The 23,259-nt window shown below is 35.1% G+C and overlaps 1 protein-coding gene across 1 annotated transcript in view; it reads right to left on the minus strand.

Annotated features, from left to right (window-relative positions):
- Positions 1-22,612, minus strand: part of LOC131432084 (tight junction protein ZO-2) — a 101,920-nt gene extending 79,308 nt beyond the window's left edge. The window contains exons 1-2 of the mRNA XM_058598145.1: positions 22,292-22,612; positions 9,935-9,992 (exon numbers count right to left, since the gene is read on the minus strand). Coding sequence (XP_058454128.1) covers positions 9,935-9,992; positions 22,292-22,592 — 359 coding nt within the window. The 5' untranslated portion in view covers positions 22,593-22,612. The remainder of the gene's footprint in view (positions 1-9,934; positions 9,993-22,291) is intronic.
- Between the last annotated feature and the right edge of the window lie 647 nt (positions 22,613-23,259).

Genomic DNA, 23,259 nt, shown 5'->3' on the forward strand with positions numbered 1-23,259 from the left:
TAATAGAACAGAAACTGGAACAAACGTATCCCCAGCAAGCCGTTCTAGTTTTATTTATTCGACCAGTTCTTCTGTCAAATTTAAAACTGGTCTACGATGCCGTTCTATTGTTTGTATATTTGAAACACGAGTAAAACACTGCTGGGGCTGCCAGTTTTTCTTGTTATAAAATCAAGATTTAAATTTTGTAACTGTCATAAATTATGCATCTAGAACTAGAACACTACTGAATATGCTCTAAAAGCTTTTTGTTTACTTATAGGCAGAAAAAAAGATCATTTGTCCACTTGCTGCCTACACAAATAGTTCGAGGATAATTTCTGGTGGACTCGACGGGTTGTGCAGTGTTTTGGAAGGCGCTCATAGTTCCGGCCAGCCGGAAACTTTTGACCCTTTATCCGTCTAATAAAACCATAGCCACAACAGATTGGAATTTTCTTCATTAGTTTTCATGAATTTGTGTTGTTTTTTAGAATCCGAAAATCCAGAATTTTACCCAAAGGAAAACAAACAAACAAAAAATTACCAAACAATCAGTTAGATCCATTTGGTTTACAGTTTACGGTAGTTGTTTGACAGTTCAGCAATTACCGAACGATCGGTAATCAATTTATTTACCGAACTGATTACCGAGCATTCAGCTGTTGAAAATTCGGTAAAAAATAACCGAGTTCTGGAAAATTTTCTAAGTGTGTAGACAGAGCTTAGAATTTCTGTTTATAAAAGGATATAAACATTTAATATATTTATTACACTTTGCCTGGATTCCTTCAATGTGATCCTTGAAAATGAGTTTTTTGTCATACGTTAAACCTAAATGTTTTGCTTGATCAGACCATGTCAATTCCAAGCCATTCAATTTGATAATGTGATTATTGTTTGGTTTAAGAAACCAAGCTCTTGGCTTATAAGGAAATAAAAACAGAGGTCGGATAGCATACGAACAAAACGATGTGGCGAAGCCGCATTAGATATTTTTCCATCTGAACTCAGTTATCGGAAAATTCCGCAAACAATTGCCTAATAGGTACACTAATAAAGTCAACAAGTTATTTTGGGAATTCCGTTCTGAGGATCATGAATAAACCTACAAATATTATTCAAGTCTCTGGATCATCTCAGAAGCACGATCAACAAAACGGGAGTAGACATAATAATTTTTTATTTGTCTTTTTTTATCAATTCCAATTATGATATTGAGAATAATGACGAATTCGGCGAAATTACTCTTTCGGCGAAATGGCTTTCTGCGAAACGGCTTTCGGCGAAATGACCCTGATCCTTTTACGACATACTCAGTCACTCAGATTTGGTTCAGGTTACGAATTTCAATGATATTCTTGTTAGATGTTAGATTTCTCTAAGGCACAGCCTTTTACAAACCGTACACCATGAACAAGTTCATATTTTAAAATCGACTCAGGTTTTTTTCAGTTTCTATATAATAAATTATAAAGACGTGCATTTTTGATAAAAAACTTTTCTTCGTACTTATATATTTTAAAAGTTTTAATGAATTCTGATAATATGCAAAAACACTTTCTCTTTAAATTTTTTGCCTTTCTCATATAGAAAGGTTATGCAAGCACTTGAAAAACCGACTAGTGAAAATTGGACCGGAGGGCCAAGTGTCATATACCATTCGACTCAGTTCATCGAGCTGAGCAGAGTCTGTGTGTGTATGTATCAAATAATCTCACTAGGTTTTCTCGGAGATGGGTGAACCGATTTTGACAAACTTAGATTCAAATGAAAGGTCTCGTGGTCCCATACGGAATTTCTGAATTTCATCCGGATCCAACTTCCGGTTCCGGAATTATAGGGTAAAGTGTGTTCAATATTGTACACCGTCACTTAAACCGGCGATACAAAACACGTAAAAAAATTCTAAACTGGTCTCAAAACTACACAAATCGATAGTCATTATCAGTAGGCAACTAAACGAACCGATTTCGGCTATCCTGGTTCCCGGTATCCGGTTCCGGAAGTACCGGAAATAGTGGCCATATATACCAAAATAGATCTCACTCACTTTTCTTAGCGATGGTTTGACGGATTTCTACAAACTTGGATTCAAATGAAAGGTCTTCCGGTCCCATACGGAATTTCTGAATTTCATCCGGATCCAACTTCCGGCTCCGGAATTATAGGGTTAAATGTGTTCAATATTGTACACCGTCACTTAAACCGGCGAAACAAAAAACGTAAAAAATGTTCTAAACTGGTCTCAAAACTACACAAATCGATAGTCATTATCAGTAGGCAATTAAACAAACCGATTCCGGCTATCCTGGTTCCCGGTATTCGGTTCCGGAAGTACCGGAAATAGTGGTCGTATATACCAAAATATATCTCACTCACTTTTCTCAGCGATAGTTTGACCGATTTCCACAAACTTATATTCAAATGAAAGGTCTTCCGGTTCCATACGGATTACCTGAATTTCATCCGGATCCGACTTCCGGCTCCGGAGTTATAGTGTAAAGTGTGTTCAATATTGCACACCGTCACTTAAAATATTTTCGGATGCAACAAACGTAAACGTAATTCAGAGTGCATACGAGAAGAGTTTGTGTGTCATGTTAGTTGGTGGCCTTACGAACCGACTTTGATTATACCGGTTCTCGGGTTCCGGTGCCGGAAGTATTGTATACAGAGGATATGATTTGTTGTTGCAGTATTGTAGTTGCAGAAGAATAAACTACTGAAACGTAATTTCTGATTTCTGCATTCATTGATAGAGGTGAAATCAACGGTAAATGAATGAAACAAGAGCAACACAAAACATTCATAATGTTTTTTCCTATCCCTTTTGACACTGTCGATAAAACAATTGAATGAGCATGCTCAAATAAAAAAAATAATAAAAAAATATTGTTCGAGAAAATTGCCATTTTTGTATAGTGACGTTACTTAACAGCCTATTTGGTATATTGTAAAATCAGATCTGACCATAATGGAAATAGTCAATGAGATTATCCGAAACGTCGATTTATCGTTTTCTAAACAATAAGATGGAACAATATCTTATCCTCGAAATACCATTCCTGTGGACGTAAAGATATGGTTCCGATTTAATCGGAATACTTATATATTTATACCCCCTACGAAAAAAATGAAAAAAAAAGGATTTAATACACTGATTTTCCGCTTCTATACTTAGTCTGATCCAGGCGTGTTCAAGGCTCAATTCGTGCCGCGCGCTCGGAGTTAATAAATATCTTTCGATCAAATAGTCTCTAATTTGCGGAAATATGTTTTTTTTTTCAGTTGAAACACGTGCTTCATCTACCTAGCTATGACTATATTGAGATGATCACTTTTTTATTGATCCACATGTTTTCTGCATCAAAATTAGTTTGTTTCTCAAAAATTGTGACTAGAAAGAATGATCATCGAATGCTTTATTAAAATAAATAGGACAAATTATATTCTTAAATAAGTGTGAGTGAGTCGAAGTGAGTTCCGTTTTTGAAGCTTTTCTTCACTATTACCGGAGCATTCGGAAGTGGAAACCGGGGACTAGTAGTCCCAAAGTAGATTTATATATCCACTAACTAACGAGGTCTGCCAACTAGATTAATTTATCAGTAAATTTTATAAAACTTCAAACCTCGTTTCGCCATCACTTTGAAAAAAAATACGTATTGCGCTGTAATACCGGAACCGAAAGTCGGTTCTGGATCAATTTTCCGGGAACATTTTGAATAATTTCAAGACCTTTTACTTGCATTTTAGTTTGAAAAAATCGGTTATCACATATACACACAGACATTTTGTGATCTCGACGAACTGAATCGAATGGTATATGAAACTCGGCCCTCCGGTCCTCCTTTCAAAAGTCAGTTTTCACAGTGATTGCATAGCCTTTCTATATGAGAAAGGCAACAATGCAAATATTTGATAAAGTTGAAGTTTTGTGGTTGGAAATATCAGTTGTAGCGGTTTTCATTGTTTGTAGATAGAGATACGTGTACATATGATTTTCTAAAAATTGAATCTTTTATACACAACCGATCAAGAAATCATTGAAACATTGATTTTATTCTCGACCAGCATATCGAACAACCTGATAGTACCTTTCAAACGAAACTAAGTCTATCGAAATCGATTCTTTTATGCCCGAAAAATTTTGTTGCATTGAAAAACATTGGGATTTGTCGGTTACGTTACATATAACGTTACATCTGGGGTGACGGGTATAGTGTAGAAATGGGCAATTCGTTCGCGAACGGCTCAAAAGAACTAGTTCTTTTGAAAGAATGAATGATCAATAGTTCTTTTTTTGAGAACGGCAGTTCTTCAGTACAACAGTTCAAATTGGTTGACCTTTTTTTTCGCTCGCTCAATCTTTTTCGAACTACGAAACCTCAGTTCTAATTGGGATCTCGGTTAGTCATTCAACAAGCAAACTAACTAACGAACGGCTCTCGAGAACTAGTTCTTTTAATAGAACTCTGCATCACTGAACGGTTCTTTGAAATGAACTATTTTGCCCATCTCTAGTATAGTGCGATGGGTAAGTCGATGCCTTTCACACAGCTTGCATGGGTTCGATTCCCAATCCCGCACATAGGGTCAAAAAAATTTTCTGACCCGAAGAGCCGAATGACCTTAAGGTTAAAACCTCTATAACCGAAACAAAAAAAATTGATTGAAATTGTTAGCTTTCAAATAAGCCTAAGTTTATCGAAATTGATCGCCATGTGATTTTTGAACTTGATCCACCATTCCATTCGTAGCTTTTAAACGAGTCTAGGCTTGTAGAAATCCACTCAGCTAGCTCAGAGAAATTTGAGCGATAAAAACAACGCGTTTTGTGGGTTACGTCACTTATACCATTATATTTTCGAAATTGGAAGTGACAGTCACTTGATCTTCGAACTTGATTTACAATTCAATAGTAGCTTTTAAATGAGTCTTGGTTTGTTAATAGTGGCTCAGCCATCTCTGAAAAAATGAGCGGTAAATACACAACGAGTTCCGTCGGTTGCGTCACTTATACCATTATATCTTCGGAAACAGAAGCATCAGTCATTTGATCTTCGAACTCGATCAATGGTTTAATAGTAGCTATCAAATGAATCTAAGATTGTTGAAATCGGTTTAGCAATCTCCAATAAAATTGAACGGTAAGCTCTTCGAACACTCATACTTGTACCATTATATCTACAAAACCGAAAGTACCAGACATATGATCTTTGAATTTGATCCACAATTCAATAGTCACTTTCAGGCTAGGCTTGTTAAAGTCGGCTTAACCATCTCAAAGAAAATGGAGCAGTATAGAATCGGCGCGTTCTGTCGGTTACGTCACTTATACCATCTCTGAGAAAGCTGAACGATAAAAAAACAACGCATTTTGTCGGTTACGTAACTTATACTATTATATCTTCGGAACCGAAAGTATCAGCCATTTGATCTTCAAACTTGATTCACAATTCAACAGTAGCTTTCAAACGAGCCAAGGCTTGTAAAAATCGGCTCAGCCATCTCGAAGAAAATTGAGCGGTAAAAAACCAACGCGTTTTGTCGGTTACATCACTCATACCATTTTATCTTCGGAACCAGAAGTGACAGCCATTTGATCTACGAACTTGTTCTATGGTGTAATAATGGCTTTCAAACAAGCGTAAGCTTATCGAAATAGGTTCAGCCATCTCCGACTAAGTTGAGCGATAAAAAATTCTTTGAAAAGTGCACACACATACATATTTTCCCACCTCGTCGAGCTGATTCGAATGGCATATAACACTATGAGTCTCCGAGGCGCCGTTCGAAAGTCGGTTTTGCCAGCAATTCTGAAAAGTGAATTCGACTTAGACGATTTTTAAACGTTTTGTTTATATTCTTCAGATAAAAATATAAAAAGTAAGATTTTTGTTTTTGAAAACGCTAATTGTATAAGTTTTTATTGATTTTAGCTGTTTGTGGATAGAGGGAGCTATGTTACACATCATCATTTTTGTTTAAACTTAGACTTTTTAACATAACATATCAAAAAATTAGCCAAGCAAAAGTTTCCGTTAATATTTTGAAAATTTCAAAAATTTTGGATGTCGGATCCGAAAGAAATTTCACAATAGCTTTTGAGACAATGTGATTTATAAATTAAACCAAGATTTGTGAAAGTCGGTTCAAGCGTCGCTGAGAAATCGAAGTGAGTTCTACTTTTGAAGTTTTTTTTTTACTACCACCACAATCAACCCCTCCCCTTTCCCCCTGCGCACGGCCCGGTCCGGAGCTAAACCTGGCGAATACGGTGTGAATGCGGAACGATATAGGTTGGATTTTTTTTTGCGAAAAACACAGATTAACTAAAAGTTGTTTTTCGAAAAAACTGAGTGATTTTAGAACCAATCGTGCTTTTACTTTGTTTAGGTCCAAAAGATCTTTCAAAATGGATTTTACTGATTCAACTTCCGATATTCCAACGATCCCAGTAAGGTCTCTGACTGTTAATCGTCGAGCACCAATTCCTTGATTTTATTGACGTGTTAGTTTATGTTGATGGCCGTCCTGGACGTGGTTCGTCGTCAACGCGTTCTCGACCATTTTTGAACAACTTATACCAATTAAAAACACTTGATCGCGACATACAATTATCACCAAATGTCTTATGCAACATTCTGAACCTTTCGGCACTAGAAATTTGATTCAGCACACAAAATTTAATGGAACTTCTTTGCTGAATAATTTCAATCATTGTAAAAATTGCCGATTGCATACTTCAGAAAAACAGACATACACTAAACATTAATGAATATTTTGACGTGACACTTGGAACAGATGTCACTGACAGACATACAACCTAGACAAAAAAAAAAACTTCGACGAATAAGGTTTCCGCGCGAAATATAATTCTAGGCATTCTAGACAAGTTTTATGTTCGTATTATCATCTCTAGTACGAAGTTAAGTGAAGTGGCAATACGTAATTTTGTTTCAGAAACTAGGTCACGAGTGTACACTAAATGTATCCATTCATAAAACATAAAAGTACTTCTTCTAGCATATGTACTCTAGCTTAAAAAAAGTAATATTCTTGACAAAAGAAGCCATTAATTTGTAATGAGAACAAGATGAGACCTGAAAGCATGAATGCAGCTGATTCTGAATGGTACATAGACGATGTTTTATGATTCAACTAGGCACATCATAAGAACATATGTTGGCTTTCTCCAGGTTGTCTATTCGTCTGACGTGATAAAAACGATGAGTAAGTAATATCAGACCCTATCAGCTTAGCGAGAAATCAATATTCGGTTCAGCTACGCCATCGCACGGCATCACACTAACCTATCATGTCAATTGTATGGTGTGCAATGCTGATATTTTGGCGCGCACGAATTTGACATTTCTCTTCCTTACTGCTATGCTCGCCAAAAAGTATGTTGCTTGCGATTTGATAGTGAAATGTGAAAGCTGGATATCTTGATAATGGTAAAATGTTATATACTGTCATTATAATATTTATAATAATCGATATGGTCTTTTTCATATAAAAAAACGAACTTTAAAAAAGAGGCCCGAGTGTTATGTACCATTCGAATCAGTTCGTCGAGATCGCAAAATGTCAGTGTATTTGTGTATGTGCAAAAATGTTGCTTTTGATTTTATCGGAGATGACTTGACCGATTATAAAAGTTCTTATTTTTCCTTGAAACGCTATTGAGTTTTATTCGGTTCCGACTTCCAATTTCGGAACCACAGAGCGATAGGTAAAAAATCAATTTCACGAGTATTTTCAATCACATGGCGCGTAAGAGTGTATAAAATACTTTTACCTAACCATATACCTCTTATATTGAGCAAGTTTTGTTAGCTGATGGCAAAAAATTTGGCTCAAAACTAATCACAAATTGTTGTTTATGTTAGTTATTGGCGACCGACCGAAACGATTTTGGTTATATTCTTGCTTCCTGTTCCGTAAGTAAGATCTTTGAACTTAATCAATTGCCTAAAAATAGCTTTAAAGCGAATCTAAGTTTGTTGAAATCTGTTCAGCCATCTCTGAGAAAATCGAGCGGTAAATAAACATGGCGTTGCATGAAATTTCCGAAATCGAACATTTTTTTATGCCGAAAGTCTTAGAATCGCATGAAATATTTTAAAAATCGATTTTCTGGGACTTTTTAGATTTCGGATATCTCATGTATCGGGATAGGGGAGCCCGACCATCAAGCAGTAACAAATTTATAACAAAAGAGATGTTTCTGTAATAAATGCTGATATAAGCCTGGTCTCGTTAGTAGTTAAAATATATATAATTATATATATAATTATATAATTTTCTAACAAGTTTAAAAAAGAAAAATAGTTTAGATATGATATGTTGATCGGGTATGGTGATTTTTCAAGATCGAATATTTTCAAATGTTAACCACCGGGCAGCACCCCTTACCCATATCCGATTCAGCTCAAATTTTGCATGAGGACTTTTTTCGAGGTGCTTGAACTTTTGAGGACTTCCGCTGTACGAAATTAGAGGTGACACCAAAATATTGGCACTCTTATATGTATTAAAGCGGTAAAAACCACGTGTTTTGTCGGCTACATCACTTATACCATCATAGCTACGGAACCAGAAATCGCAGTCATTTGATCTTCGAACTTTATCAATGACCCAATCGTAGCTTTCAAACGAGCCTAAGCTTGTTAAAATCGGTTTAGCCATCTCCGGCGGTAACTCAAAATTAATTACGACTGGAATTCCGGACAACTTAACCGAGTTTGAACACACCATACACAGCGCTTCCATGAAGCTCTGACGACTTTCACTACTGCACACTGGAAACACGAATCGCGGTTAAAGTGTTCTCCCAATGAATTTCCTGTACACCATTCTGCTGCTCGCTTCATTCCAACAGTGCTTCGGTGTAGATTTGCTGTGTGCTCTACTGCGCAGTTCTTCGGCACAATTCTGCTGCTCGCTTGATTCGAAAAGCGTGAGGTCTTCGGTGTTGCTCTCCCGTATGTCTTGCTCCAATTACCGGTGCTCAGAAAATAACAGATCACTAAGCTATTAGTTTTCAAAATTATGACTGAAAATATAGCACAAACACGCATCATGAGCTTTCCTTTTTGATACTCGTTGATACCAAACATTTAAGAAATCTTTAATTTTGAATAATTTGTGATTGTGTCATACAACTGAAAATGTTATCATAAATTGATAATCATATTTCTAATTACAAGAGATATTGACGATCAAAAACTTATTACTCTGTTTATTTACATTGAAATCAAATAAGTTTACTTTCGATATCCTTAAGTATTGTTGTATGAAACAAGGATAAATACACTGAATGCGAAATCCGGACTGGGATTTTTCAATTCAAAAGATATTTGAGAACAGGTTTAGTCGTGAAATGGTGCTCGAGACAGGTGTTAAGAAAAGTTTAAAGACAAAAACCGAAAGATTTGTTCCGGATGAACAAATTTTGTCTGGTGTTTGCATTCAAAATTTATTTGCCCAGTTATTGCATTGAAACAGTTTTTGAAAAGAAATTTACATTTATACGATTCTTACATTCAGCTGTTCATGTAATATAGCAATCGATGAAGTAAAAGTAGCGTTCATAACCAATATTGTTTTCGAATTTATTTTGGAGAAACGAAACACAATAATTTGATTTTCTATTAAGAAGTTATTACAGTAGAATACCTGCTCCAGCAATTCCTGCGGTTCGAGTTCCGTTTGGTGTTGCTTTGCAATTCTAAATTAGATATAGCTTTGCTTATATATAAATCTTGTTTCGGTATTTTGTTTTGCTATTTTAGCACTTAATTCAACCGAACGAATGCCAAAAGCAATTATCGTGGTATCTTCTCTTATGATCGTTTATATAGGTAAACTCCATCATTTATATAGTCGTACTGAACAAGTAATAAGCCTCCTTATCAATGGTCATTTTGGCTTTAAATTATCTTACCTTCCATTTTTGATCGATGAGTCGTCATTCGCAAATGTCGAAGCATTATCACTGAAATCTGCGAAGTAAATTAAAACATTTTATTATTAGTATAGAGTAAAATATGAGTATATCACATCGATTTCGTCTATAAATTTTTTACTAGTTTCGATGAATCAATCAGCATTTTAGCGCCTCTTCCATGCACAGAGAGTTGGATAATACATAGTTTTTTTTCTATTATTTATTCTAAACACTTTTTTTTATTCAATACATAATTTAAAAACGATGTGAAGTCATATCATTCAAAATTTTTCGAGGGATACACGGTCTAGTACTACACATTTCATACAGTACAGTATACGTAACAGTAGTATACGTATACGTATATAGTATACGTGTTATGGTAGTATACGTACAGTAGTTTTATTTTATTACGTTCTCGACATGAGATTTAAAAATTTTATAATGAATCCTTTTTTTTAAATTTTGCTAAAAAGTTGACCCCCGCAAATGCAAATGCTCCCACTATTCATCCTTGTGCTGAATGGCATTGTTTTACATTCACATTATATTACATTCAATGGCACTAACTAAGGCATGTGAAAATGCTGCAAAAAAAACTGTTCTAATCCACCTAGTGGTGTAATGATGCCTTCTCATGCATAATATTGTGGTATTCTATTCAAAAATTTTCTCTTCGATTTTTGAAAAAAACCAAGAAGTTTCTTGTGCATTTACTAGTACAACATACAGAATGAAACAGTGCTTTGGGTTCACGAAGTGGGTTCACTATTATATGCACTTCCGGCACCGGCACCCGAGAACCGGTATAATCGAAGTACGACCACCAACTAACATGACGTACAAACTCTACTAGTTTTTATTCAAATTTTGAAGATTTTATACATTTTTGCCATCGCACTCTAAATGACGATTAAAATGTTCGTTGCATCCGAAAATATGGAGTAATTTTTGGTAGAACCATAGTACCTTTCATTTGCGCCTAAGATTGAAAATAACGGTTTTGAGTTCAGTTTACAACATTTAAGTAACGGTGTACAATATTCAACACGCTTTACAATATAACTCCGGAACCGGAAGTCGGATCCGAATGAAATTTAGAAATTCCGTATGGGACCGGAAGACCTTTCATTTAAATCTAAGTTTGGGGAAATCGGTCAAACCATCGCTGAGAAAAGCGAGTGAGATCCATTTTAGTATATATGACCACTATTTCTGTTGCTTCCGGAACCGGATATCGAGAACCAGGATAGCCGGAATCGGTTCGTTTAGTTGCCTACTGATAATGACTATCGATTTGTGTAGTTTTGAGACCAGTTTAGGATTTTTTTTACGTTTTCTGTTTCGCCGGTTCAAGTGACAGTGTACAATACGTAACACACTTTACCCTATAACTCCGGAACCGGAAGTCGGATCTGGATGAAATCCAGGAATTCCGTATAGGACCATGATACCTTTTAATTTAAGTTTGCCAAAATCAGTTCAGCCATCCGAGAAAACCTAGTACACACTCACGTTCACACACACACACACACACACACACACACACACACACACACACACACACACACACACACACACACACACACACACGTTCACACGTTCACACACACACACACACACACACACACACACACACGCACACACGCACACACGCACACACACACACACACACACACACACACACACACACACACACACACACACACACACACACACACACACACATTGCTTAGCTCGATGAACTCGATCCAGTTTTTAGTACATTTTTGATTCGATCTTCGAAGACTGTGCGCAGAAGATCGATCGTAGCGTTAGCTGTGTGGCACGGAGCGCCGTCTTGTTGGAACCAAATGGTGTCCAAGTCTTCCTCTTCAAGTAACCGGAAGAACCAATCGCTAATCATGGCGCGGTTGCGCTCGCCATTGATTGTGGCGGCGGCTCCTGCCTCATTTTCGAGGAAAAATGGTCCAATGATACCGCCAGACCAAAATCCGCTCCAAACCGTCACTCTCTGAGGATGCATTGGCTTTTCCATGATAACGTGCGGGTTTTGCGTCCCCAGATGCGACAATTTTGCTTATTAACATACCCGCGGAGATGAAAATGTGCCTCATCCGAGAAGATGATATTTTAGCAAAAATCGGCGTTTTCTTCAAGCTGATCGCAAGCCCGGTTGGCACTATTTTCACGCGTTCCTCAAGCTTATACACAACCATTTTTGTTCAGCGGAAGGATAAGATGGCGGACCCTGTATATGAGAAAGGTAAAACAACGTATAATTGTGAAGCGGAACTTTTTTTTTTTTGTTTCAATTATAGAGGCTTTAACATCTTAGGTCATTCGCCTCTTCGGACCAGAAAATCTTTCTGACCCTATGTGCGGGGTTGGGAATCGAACCCAGGCGGGCTGCGTGAAAGGCATCGACTATCCCATCACGCTACACCCGTCCCCAAGAAGCGGAACTGATAACTCTGTCCTCACCATGATTTTATCCAAAGGATAGTTAATAATAGCGAAAAAAGGTGGGAGGGTAATGGCAGAAACATAACTGGATGACGTGAATACAACGGAATCTGACAAGCTTATTTCCACATATCCGAATAATCGCACGTACTATTTGATTGATTTTGAGAATTTTGCAAAATTGCAATGCGTCACTTGCATAATTGTAACGGTACAATTATAAGGCGGAACACACGAAAACAAAAAAAATACGGGGTTGTTTAGGTGATAAGACCGCATAAATATAAAATGCAATGTTCAAACTCATTCATAAAATGAAAAATCCACTACAAATCGGTTTTAGCCATCTAGAATTTTTAAATTTATATTGGTACTCAAGTATCAATTGTAACTTATTGAAATTCCAAGATGTCCTACAATTGTTTTAGAATGATTTTTTTTATATTAGATATGTTCAGAAAGATTTTTAAATATATTAAAATCGGTTGTGTAACTTATCACTGTTAAGTTTCACAATACTACTGAAAAAATCACTGTAGAACAACTTTAAGTACATCTAAAACAATTGTGCAGCAAATCACCAACTTATTCATGTTTCACTAGCAGTTATAGAAGTTCCGCAAAAATGTACACATCATTATGTAAAACGGGAGTAATTGTGCAATTTATCAAAAATTTTCCAAACGGCTACCATGATTGTATCGCACACAATATACGTCGAAATTGCTATAAATCTCCTGTGGAAGAAAAATTAGCGAAATGAAAAAAGGCAAAAAATAATAAGCCGAATTGAGAAACATTCTGAAAAAAATACTTTTCTGCTGAGTCTGCATAGTTTTGGTTGCCTCATTAATTTTTAGGTCAGTGTGTGCAATTTTCTTCAGTTTTAGAAAAACAATGATATGAATTTTAAAATTTGCAAAAAAGTTGTGCAATATTTATCTGTTTGAAATGAACGCCAAATTTGCAGACATGAGAATGTTATCATAAAAGTTGCAGAAACACAACATTACATACGCAATGAAAACGAAAATCAATCAGATAATTTGTATTCGGTTTTCATTTCGTGAAAAAAAGAGCCGACCTGACATCATTTTTTAAAGATATTGAACGAAAAGTTAAGTTCATCATAGTTACTCTCATAGTTATATATTACCGCTTGGGTAACTTGTTTTTGCAACTCTTGCACATGGGCTTACCAAAATAATACCTACAGTGCGTATCACAGAAGTCGGGCCCGCTAAGATGAATGACTATACTGTATTGTTGTTTAATTCAACTAGTTTGATAAAAAAACGTAAATTCCAAAATAGACATGAAATGTTAAGATTTTCATGTTTTCCTGTTAATTAAATAATATAAGTCATTAAGTTACGTGAACCATATTGGAAAAAATTCAAGTAAAATTCATTTCGAGATTTTTCAAGTTCAATAGAACATTAGTTTGATCAAAATCGTCTGAAAATTTTGAAATGTTTGAATATACATATTTTAAACATCATTCCGATGGTTCTCATTGAAAACAATAGACTGTTATATTTACATAAATAGAAGCAGAATCATCGAAACACGTTAACTCAAAGGCACTTGAAAATTTCTGGTGTTTCACAATAAAAATGCGGCTTGCTGTCGATTTTTCATTTAATAAACACAAAACATCAATTCTACAATATGTACAGCATTATTATTTTTCATGTGCAGATTATTTTACAAGATCCATGTTAAGAGCAGTTATATTGAAAATCAAATGTGAAACTTATTCATTATAAACTTTGTTTGTTGTGTTTTTGTAAACGTCATTCCATTTCTTGTTTACAATACGTAGTAGTTTTCACGAGTTTCACAATTGCTTTTTCGCTGATTTTATTACTGCCTTTGTGATGGGATCGTCGCATAAGTTTTTGTATCAATTGCACAATCGTTGTGAATAAATATTTGTATCAACAGAGAAACTTAAAGATATGTTGCACAGCAGAGAAAAATTGCACAGAATTGAAAATACTCCGTATTTCTATGTGTCGGTTTTCCACGATACGCTTTGTGCGACCGTTCGCTCAATTCATGAATGTTGCGCGTTTTGTTTTGGCACTGAATTTCAACCTAATGCTCGGTCATACCAAAGATTTTAGAAAAGTTCAATTTTAATTTTGTCATAAATTGCTGAAAATATTTACGATGATATGGAGAAAAAATTATGTTGCAGCGTTATATACAACCAGAGATATTCGCGATTGAGTTCTACCCATTCTTGTACAAGGTTAATTTTAAAAAGGCGCCCCATACTAAAGTAGGTCGTATTCATAACAAAACGATAAAGTGAGACACAAAATGTGGTCGGTGTTGAACAGTCGTTCGCACCGCACGCGTATAGCTCTTGGCTCCTGGAATTTTTTTTCTGGCTACCTAGAGTTTCATTGATTCAAGGCTTCAGTCTTTTTCAAGGCTACCTGAATCACTAACTAAGTGACTAAGTGATACAAAGAGTGATATTAGAGTGACTAAGTGGTACAAAGAGTGATATTAGAGTGACTAAGAAATTAATCAGCCTTTTTTAAGGCTAGCTAGGAGTCTAATCGAAGACTAATTTAGCCTAGTTAATTTAATTTAAAATTTCATTAATTTCAAAAATGCCTGCGTCCAACCGGAAAGGCAACAAGCCTAAGGCTAAAAATAATTCAATACGGAATAAATCACAATCCGTTATTCAACATTTTTCTAATAGCATTCACGATCTTATAGAATCTGAATGTAAAAATAAAAGACAACGGACGGATTTCCCTTCCGTTGATCCTATGCCGTCTAACAATATTTACGAGATTCTTCCTGAATCCGATTGTAGCGACATAGAAGAAAATTCTTCAAAAATTCCCAAAATGGACGCTTGTCGTTCTGGGAAGAAACATCAATCTATGCCACCAGTGACGGTGATGATTTCCGACTTCAAAGCATTCCGTACTGAGCTTTCTACTTTTCTCCCGGAAGTAAAAGTCTCATTTCAAATCGGACGAAGAGGAGAATGTCGAGTCTTGGTGGATGGATTGGAAGATTATGAACGTCTTATTCGATATTTGTCCGAGAAACTTCATAAATTTTATTCATATGATATAAAATCAGACAGACCCTTCAAGGCTGTCTTGAAAGGATTATCAAATGATCAAAGTATTGATGAAATTAAAAATGAACTAAAAGAATTGCTTGGTTTTGCCCCTTCCCAAGTAATACTTATGAAAAAAAGAGCGAATGGTACTTCTAAACCACGCTCTGGAATTTCCCATGAACTTTACCTAATACACTTCAATCGAAGTGATGTAAACAATTTGAAAACTTTAGAAAAAGTACGTTTCATTTCCCACATTAAAATTCATTGGGAACATTATAAACGGCATAATCGTATTGCAAACTTAACGCAATGTCGTCGTTGCCAAGGCTTCGGTCATGGAACCAAAAATTGTCATATGGATATACGGTGTTTGAATTGTGGTAAATCGCATTCGAAAGACGCTTGTCCAATGAATGAAACCACTGATAAATTTTCATGTTCAAATTGCAATGGAAATCATAAATCCAATTATTTGAAATGTCCTGTCAGGGAAAAAATTTTAAACGCTCGTTCGCTTAGACAACAAGTCAAATCAACGACCTTAAATTTACAGAACATACCTGAAAATTCTTCTAAGGCACCTGCCAATTCGTCTTCTAACGAAAACAATTTATTGACAGGTAGATCGACCTCGTCATCATCTTCTTCTAATGTCAGTTATGCTGGTATATTAGGTAGAAATCTATCTCCTATTTCTTCTAATGTAAATAATCAAAACACAGGACCGCCTTGCAGTTCTTCTTCTAACGAAAACAATTTATTAATAGGTAGACCGGCCAAATCATCTTCTTCTAATGGCAGTCTACCTACAAATATTTCTTCAATGCCATTCGCTTCTTTAAATGAAGTCGATTTAGGCGATATAACTGAAAATAAAATGATCTACCTACAAGATCAACTTTTTCAAATGATCATCCAAATGAATTCGACTTCATCACTTTTTGAAGCATTTCAAATCGGATGGAAATTTGCAAATAATATTATAATGAATTTAAAAATTTAACAGTGATGTTAAATAATTATTTGAATATTGCAAATTGGAATGCTCGATCTTTGAAATCGAGTGAAGATGAATTTTATAATTTTCTCAAAGTTCACAAAATTCATATTGCCATTGTGACAGAAACTTTTCTTAAACCAAATGTAAAATTGAAAAGTAATCCACATTATGTGGTTCATCGATTTGACAGGTTTACTGGAATTGGTGGTGGAGTTGCCATTTTTGTCCAACGGCAAATTAAACATCGAATTTTACCTTCTTTCAATACTAAAGTTATTGAAAGCTTGGGAATCGAAGTTGAAACCATTCATGGAATTTATTTCATCGCTGGAGCATATTTGCCATTCCAATGCACCGGCGAACAATTAAATTTCTTTAAAGGCGATTTGCAAAAACTTACAAGATATCGATCGAAATTTTTCGTAATAGGGGACTTAAATGCTAAGCATGTCCAGTGGAATTGTAGGCAAAATAACAGTAATGGTAAAATACTTCATAATCAACTCTCAGCTGGTTACTTTACAGTTCTTCATCCCAGTAATCCTACTTGTTTCTCTTCCGTGAAAAACCCGTCTACAATTGATCTGGTTCTAACAGATCAAAGTCACATTTGTAGTGAACCGATTACTCATGCTGATTTTGACTCAGATCATCTTCCTGTAACATTCAGACTTTCCAACGAAGCTATAATTAATCCAATTAGTTCTATTTTCAACTATCATAGAGCTAATTGGTTGGATTACAGATCTCACATTGAAAATCATGTGGATCATGAAACTATTTTAGAAAATTCTGCGGACATCGACACAGCAATTGATAATTTGAATCATTATATTATCGAAGCTAGAAATCTTTCAGTTCCCAAAGCTCAAACTAAATTAAATTCTCCTATCATCGATGACAATCTTCAACTGCTCATTCGGTTGAAGAATGTTCGTCGACGACAATATCAACGTTCTCGTGATCCTGCTATGAAAAACATAGTTAAGGATTTACAAAAAGAAATTAAACATAGATTTACTCTTTTGCGAAATGAAAATTTCGCTAAAGAAGTTGAACAAATTAAACCATATTCTAAACCTTTCTGGAAACTTTCTAAGGTTCTTAAGAAACCTCAGAAACCTATTCCTGCTCTCAAGGAAGGAAATCAAATACTTCTTACAAATGGCGAAAAAGCTCAAAAACTTGCTCAGCAGTTCGAGAGTGTCCACAATTTTAATTTGAACGTTGTGAGTCCTATTGAAAATGAAGTCTCACTGAAATATGATCATATTTCAACCCAAGTGTTATCACACGATGACATTATTGAGACGAATTTTGATGAAATTAAATCAATTATTAGAAAACTTAAAAACATGAAGGCTCCTGGTAATGATGGAATTTTTAATATTCTTATTAAAAATCTTCCCGATGTTGCCTTGAGACTCCTGGTTAAAATTTTCAACAAGTGTTTTTCATTAGCTTACTTCCCAAAAAGATGGAAAAACGCTAAAGTAATTCCTATCCTAAAACCTGATAAAAACCCAGCAGAAACATCAAGTTATCGCCCAATTAGCTTACTTTCTTCTATCAGTAAACTTTTTGAAAAAATTATCTTGTTAAGAATGATGACTCATATAAATGAGAATTCAATTTTTTTACCAGAGCAGTTTGGATTTCGTCATGAACATTCAACTACTCATCAACTTGTCAGAGTAACGAACATGATAAAATCAAATAAATCTTCTGGGTTATCCACTGGAGTTGCTCTTCTAGACATAGAAAAAGCATTCGACAGTGTTTGGCACAAAGGTTTAATAGCAAAAATGTCTGATTTCCAGTTTCCTATTTATTTGATCAAAATGATTCAAAATTATTTAACTGATCGTACTCTTCAGGTTAGCTATCAGAATTGTAAATCTGAATTGCTACCCGTACGTGCCGGTGTTCCGCAGGGTTCGAGTGTAGCTCCAATCTTGTATAATATTTTCACTTCTGATCTTCCAAATCTACCCGTTGGTTGTCAGAAATCGCTATTCTGTGACGACACAAGTCTGTTAGCCACAGGTAGAAATCTAAGAGTGATCTGCAGTCGCCTACAAAGAAGTTTAAATATTTTCAGTGATTATCTGTCAAAATGGAAAATTAAACCAAATGCAGCAAAAACGCAATTAATTATCTTTCCTCACAAGCCAAGAGCTTCTTTTCTTAAACCAAACAATAATCACATTCTCAAATTGAATGGCTTGGAATTGACATGGTCTGATCAAGCTAAATACTTAGGTTTAACGTATGACAAAAAACTCACTTTCAAGGATCACATTGAAGGAATCCAGGCAAAGTGTAATAAATATATTAAATGTTTATATCCTCTTATAAACAGAAATTCTAAGCTCTGTCTAAAAAACAAATTGTTAATTTATAAACAAATTTTCAGACCAGCCATGCTTTATGCGGTACCAATTTGGTCAAGCTGTTGTTCCACCAGGAAGAAAACGCTTCAAAGGATTCAGAATAAAATTCTGAAAATGATTCTGAAGCGTCCTCCCTGGTTTAGTACAAATGAGTTACACAGACTCACAAATATAGAACCATTAGATGTAATGTCACATAATATTATAAGCAAATTCCGACAAAAATCGATGCAATCTTCAATTGAATCGATTCGCTCTCTGTATTAGTTAGTAAGTTAGTATATAAGTTCCTTTTCCCCATTACACAATACAAGTAGGTTTAGAATTTTCCCTACACAAAAATCTCAGAATTGCGGAAGCAAATGATGTCTTCATGGTAATAACCAAATCATATATATATATATAACAGGGCTGAAAAGTCACCACTTGTGGCTGAACACCCAATTTAAATCTTAATAATTTAATTTTAACTCATATTCCAATAAATAGTTATTTAAAAAAAAAAAAAAAAAAAAGAGACACAAAATGTGATAAAGATACTTCGAATAGTTTATTTGGAATTACCGCTATGATTATGGTTTGAGATATCTAAATATGAGGCCTTCGAAATGAAATCAATCTTGCAATTTTACCACACCTTCGACACCGCATAGATAACATGCAGATAATTGTATTTGTTGTTAGTTTCTAATCAATAAAGTAGCTGTCCAAAAATTTATGTGTAAATAATTCCGTTCTTTGGATTTGCATGTTTTTTATCGTATCCATTGGTATCATATTGTAAACTAATCACCGTTCTCATGACTGGTATGGATCACTGAATTTGAAAACCTTTAATCACTTTGAACGCATATCGTTTCAACTTGTCCACATTTAAGCTTCGATGCCTCTCGCAAATATTATATAGTTACTAGCTTCTATATGCTAGTTTATGACGGGCCGCCGAGACAACATTCGGACCAAGGGGGACTAAAGTATTACGGACCGCTGGGTATATCAATACAAAAACATTGTTTAAGCAATCGAATTATTATTATAACAAGTTAATAAACAAACTAAAATTATCATAATAACTATTTAGTAAGCTCTTAAAACAAGGAAGATTGTTTTAAAAAACGGAATTGATTCGATATTTAGAACTGGAGATAAGAAATTTCGAAGACAAGAAGTTTGTGAAATTATCAGAATTTATATAAAACTTTGAAAATATATAACCACGAAGAAATTTTGTTTGAAGATAAATTCATTGTATAGAAGCGGAATTGAGCTAATTTTCAAATGTGAACTTGTTTTTGGTCTCGTTCAATAGTTCGAATTGTTCAATATTTATTCAGTTCTCCTCTGCGCATTTGAACTCGCTGTCGATAATATAAATATACACTAATATATGTTACTGATCGTCGACAACAGTCAGATGGTCGAATGTGATTACTGTCCAATATTGTGGAAAATGGAAAATAACACACCAACATCCAATAATAAAATCATCTAATATGCAACAAAGTACATTTGATAAAACAACCAACGTCAGATACTTTAAAAAAAACCATTACCAAAAAATCCACAATGATGCTTTTAACAACCAAAATAGAATTAACAGCAACGCCGGAAGCATGTTATTGTACCTTTCTCATTACTGTATATACGAAAAGTCAATTTAAGTTCCATTTCAACTCTATTCCCGGAGCCGAATACAAAATTTCGGCTTTATCGAATAAAACCTACTGTTTGGAATAGACTCGTTCCTAAAAGAGTCATCGCTTAAACGACGGTTTAAAATGAGGGCATAACCAGATAAATCTTCTCCGAGAACTAGATGGGATTTAGAAGCCTTTTGAGCACTTTCTCCGGATCTCAAAGAGTTGGGCCCCAAGAATTGGTATTGTCAAAGTAAGTCTGTTTAACTAGCACGTTCGGGAAATTATATTATTATTATTATATCGTTTAAGATTCGGGAAATTAGAATTTACTGGATAACTCAGAGGAATAAAATGCCTTTTTTCAAACCCATGCCCAATGCAGAATTCCACAATTCGTACCCGGGGTTATATTCTAAACCCTCGAGTTATTCTTAAGAAGAAGAAAAATTGGTCAACGTTCCAAATGCCTAATGTAGCTGAAGAACTATTCAAAACTGGTCTGATTCTATGCAATTGATAAGACGTAATTTAGTTTCTACAGTATTTGTGAAATTTATGGATTGTATGCATAAAAGTTGGTATCAAATGGGTCATGATTTACAAACCTGAAGCCATTAACGGAGCAGTCTTTTTGATCACATGGCTATGGCGGTCACCTGCGAAAGCTTCATGCCAAAAGGCTTCGAAACTAGACTTTTTTCAGAGAAAACTGAACCAACTTTCAAAAGTTCAAAATTGGGTTCTGAACAAAACGAGAATGAAATTTTGCCTGCTTTTTTGCTTTTTTATTATGGCTTTAACCTTAAGGTCATTCGGAGCCTCTTAGGGCCAGAAATATCAGGTGTGCTGCATAAAATTGCAGACTCACAGCCATGTAATCTTTGAACTTGATCCACAATAGTAGCTTTCTAACGAGTCTAAGCGTGTTCAAATTGGCTAAGTCATCTCTGAGAAACGACGACGTTTTGTCGATTACGTCACTTATACCGTTACATCTCCGGAACCGGAAATGACAGTCATTTGACCGTCGCACTTGATCAATGGTCCGATAGTAACTTTCAAATGAGCCTGAGCTTCCGGAAATCGGATCAGTCATCTTCGAGAAAAGTGAGCGGTAAAAACAATTTTTTGAAAGACACATATATACAGACATTTTTCAATCTCGTCGAGCTCAGGTTCGAAAGTCGGTTTTTCCAGAAATTCTATTACCTTTCTGTAGAGAAAGACAAAGTCGATTTGCTTCCTAACACTACTAGGTTATTTCTATTCATGTTCATTATTTTTTCTACTGCTAGGTTATGCCAAAAAAAATATGTCAAAAAACAGAAATAATGCCGAGAAACAGAAAAAATAGCTCAAGTTGTTTGTTCGCATGTTTATTTGTGTAAACAAATTTGTGGCTATGCAAAAAAAAGAATATATTCAATACTAGTTCACGGATTCAAAGCAACATACAATTTATTGGATAGAGAAACATGTATCAAACCAGAAAAAAGTCTACAACAAACTACAATGGAGGTTTCAGGTTAATTTATCTAACATTGCAAACTTATTCTCGAAATTCAATTTACCACGATGGCCAACAATTATGGGTGCACACAGAGAGCAACCAAATAATCTGTTCTCATTTCATGCTTCCCCATCAGCATTGTGATGGTTGAGAATCATGTTTGTCAACAGACAGAATAAGTCAAAACATTCATCACAAGAAATATGATTTTTAACATTAACAACGTTTATGAACTGTTTTCATACCTTCTACACTATGCGACAGTTTATCGTTGATTAGATCTGAAATCAGCTGGCTGCACTCATTCTCGATTGCGTAGCAAAACTGCTTAAATTTCTCAAAGCCGTCGTTGGCGACTATTTCAATTAAACGGTCACACTTTTTTTCTGCATCACATTCACAATTGATTAGTTCTTCGTCTTCAACATTAATTACACAGCCTTTAACCAGAGTTTTGATAAGATTTGTTTGAATTATTTCCCGTACGATGGTCAAACGATGACGAGAGAGCAGAGAGCGCACCTCTTCCGACTCGTCAGCCATCATATAGCAACGAAGCTAGAAACAAAACTATTCAGAAAGAAACTAGGCGTCTGACCCTTCTATGCCTGCCCTGTTTCACTTCATCGCACACATAAATGCACGGCGAGTACCTCACACATCACTGCTTGTAAACAAATACTTTACGATGAAGTACATCATCTCTTCATTGGTATGTGTAGGTTTCATGCGCTATCCTTTACCCAACACTTTCTTGCTCCTAAACATTAAGCACGAATTAAAACGCAGAACGAAGCATAACAAGATATTGCAATTACATTTTTTATTCAGAAACTGTCTGTATACAAACCAAAATATTGACTAATTAGTTAAAGTAGTCATAAGTAAATTGCATTGATTGCTTGGATAATATGTTCTATGATCAACCAACTTCGAATACATTGAAAAATTTTGAAATGAGCATATATTAATCATAAGTTAATTTTGACATGTAAACATAGTTTGTGTATTTGATTTTTTCAATACTATACATGTATATGCATCAACAATTCAACACATAGGTTTTTTGGTAACCCGTTACAAGCTACGTGACGAGTGTTTTGAATTTAACTTAAAGTAATTGATCGTGTACAAATATAGGAAGAATTTCAATAGATGGCGATAAATGACACTATTTCTTTCAGCGCCATCTTTTAATTTCAGATATTTACAA

This window comes from Malaya genurostris, chromosome 2 (assembly GCF_030247185.1).
Source record: "Malaya genurostris strain Urasoe2022 chromosome 2, Malgen_1.1, whole genome shotgun sequence".
In the NCBI taxonomy this organism is placed as follows: domain Eukaryota; kingdom Metazoa; phylum Arthropoda; class Insecta; order Diptera; family Culicidae; genus Malaya; species Malaya genurostris.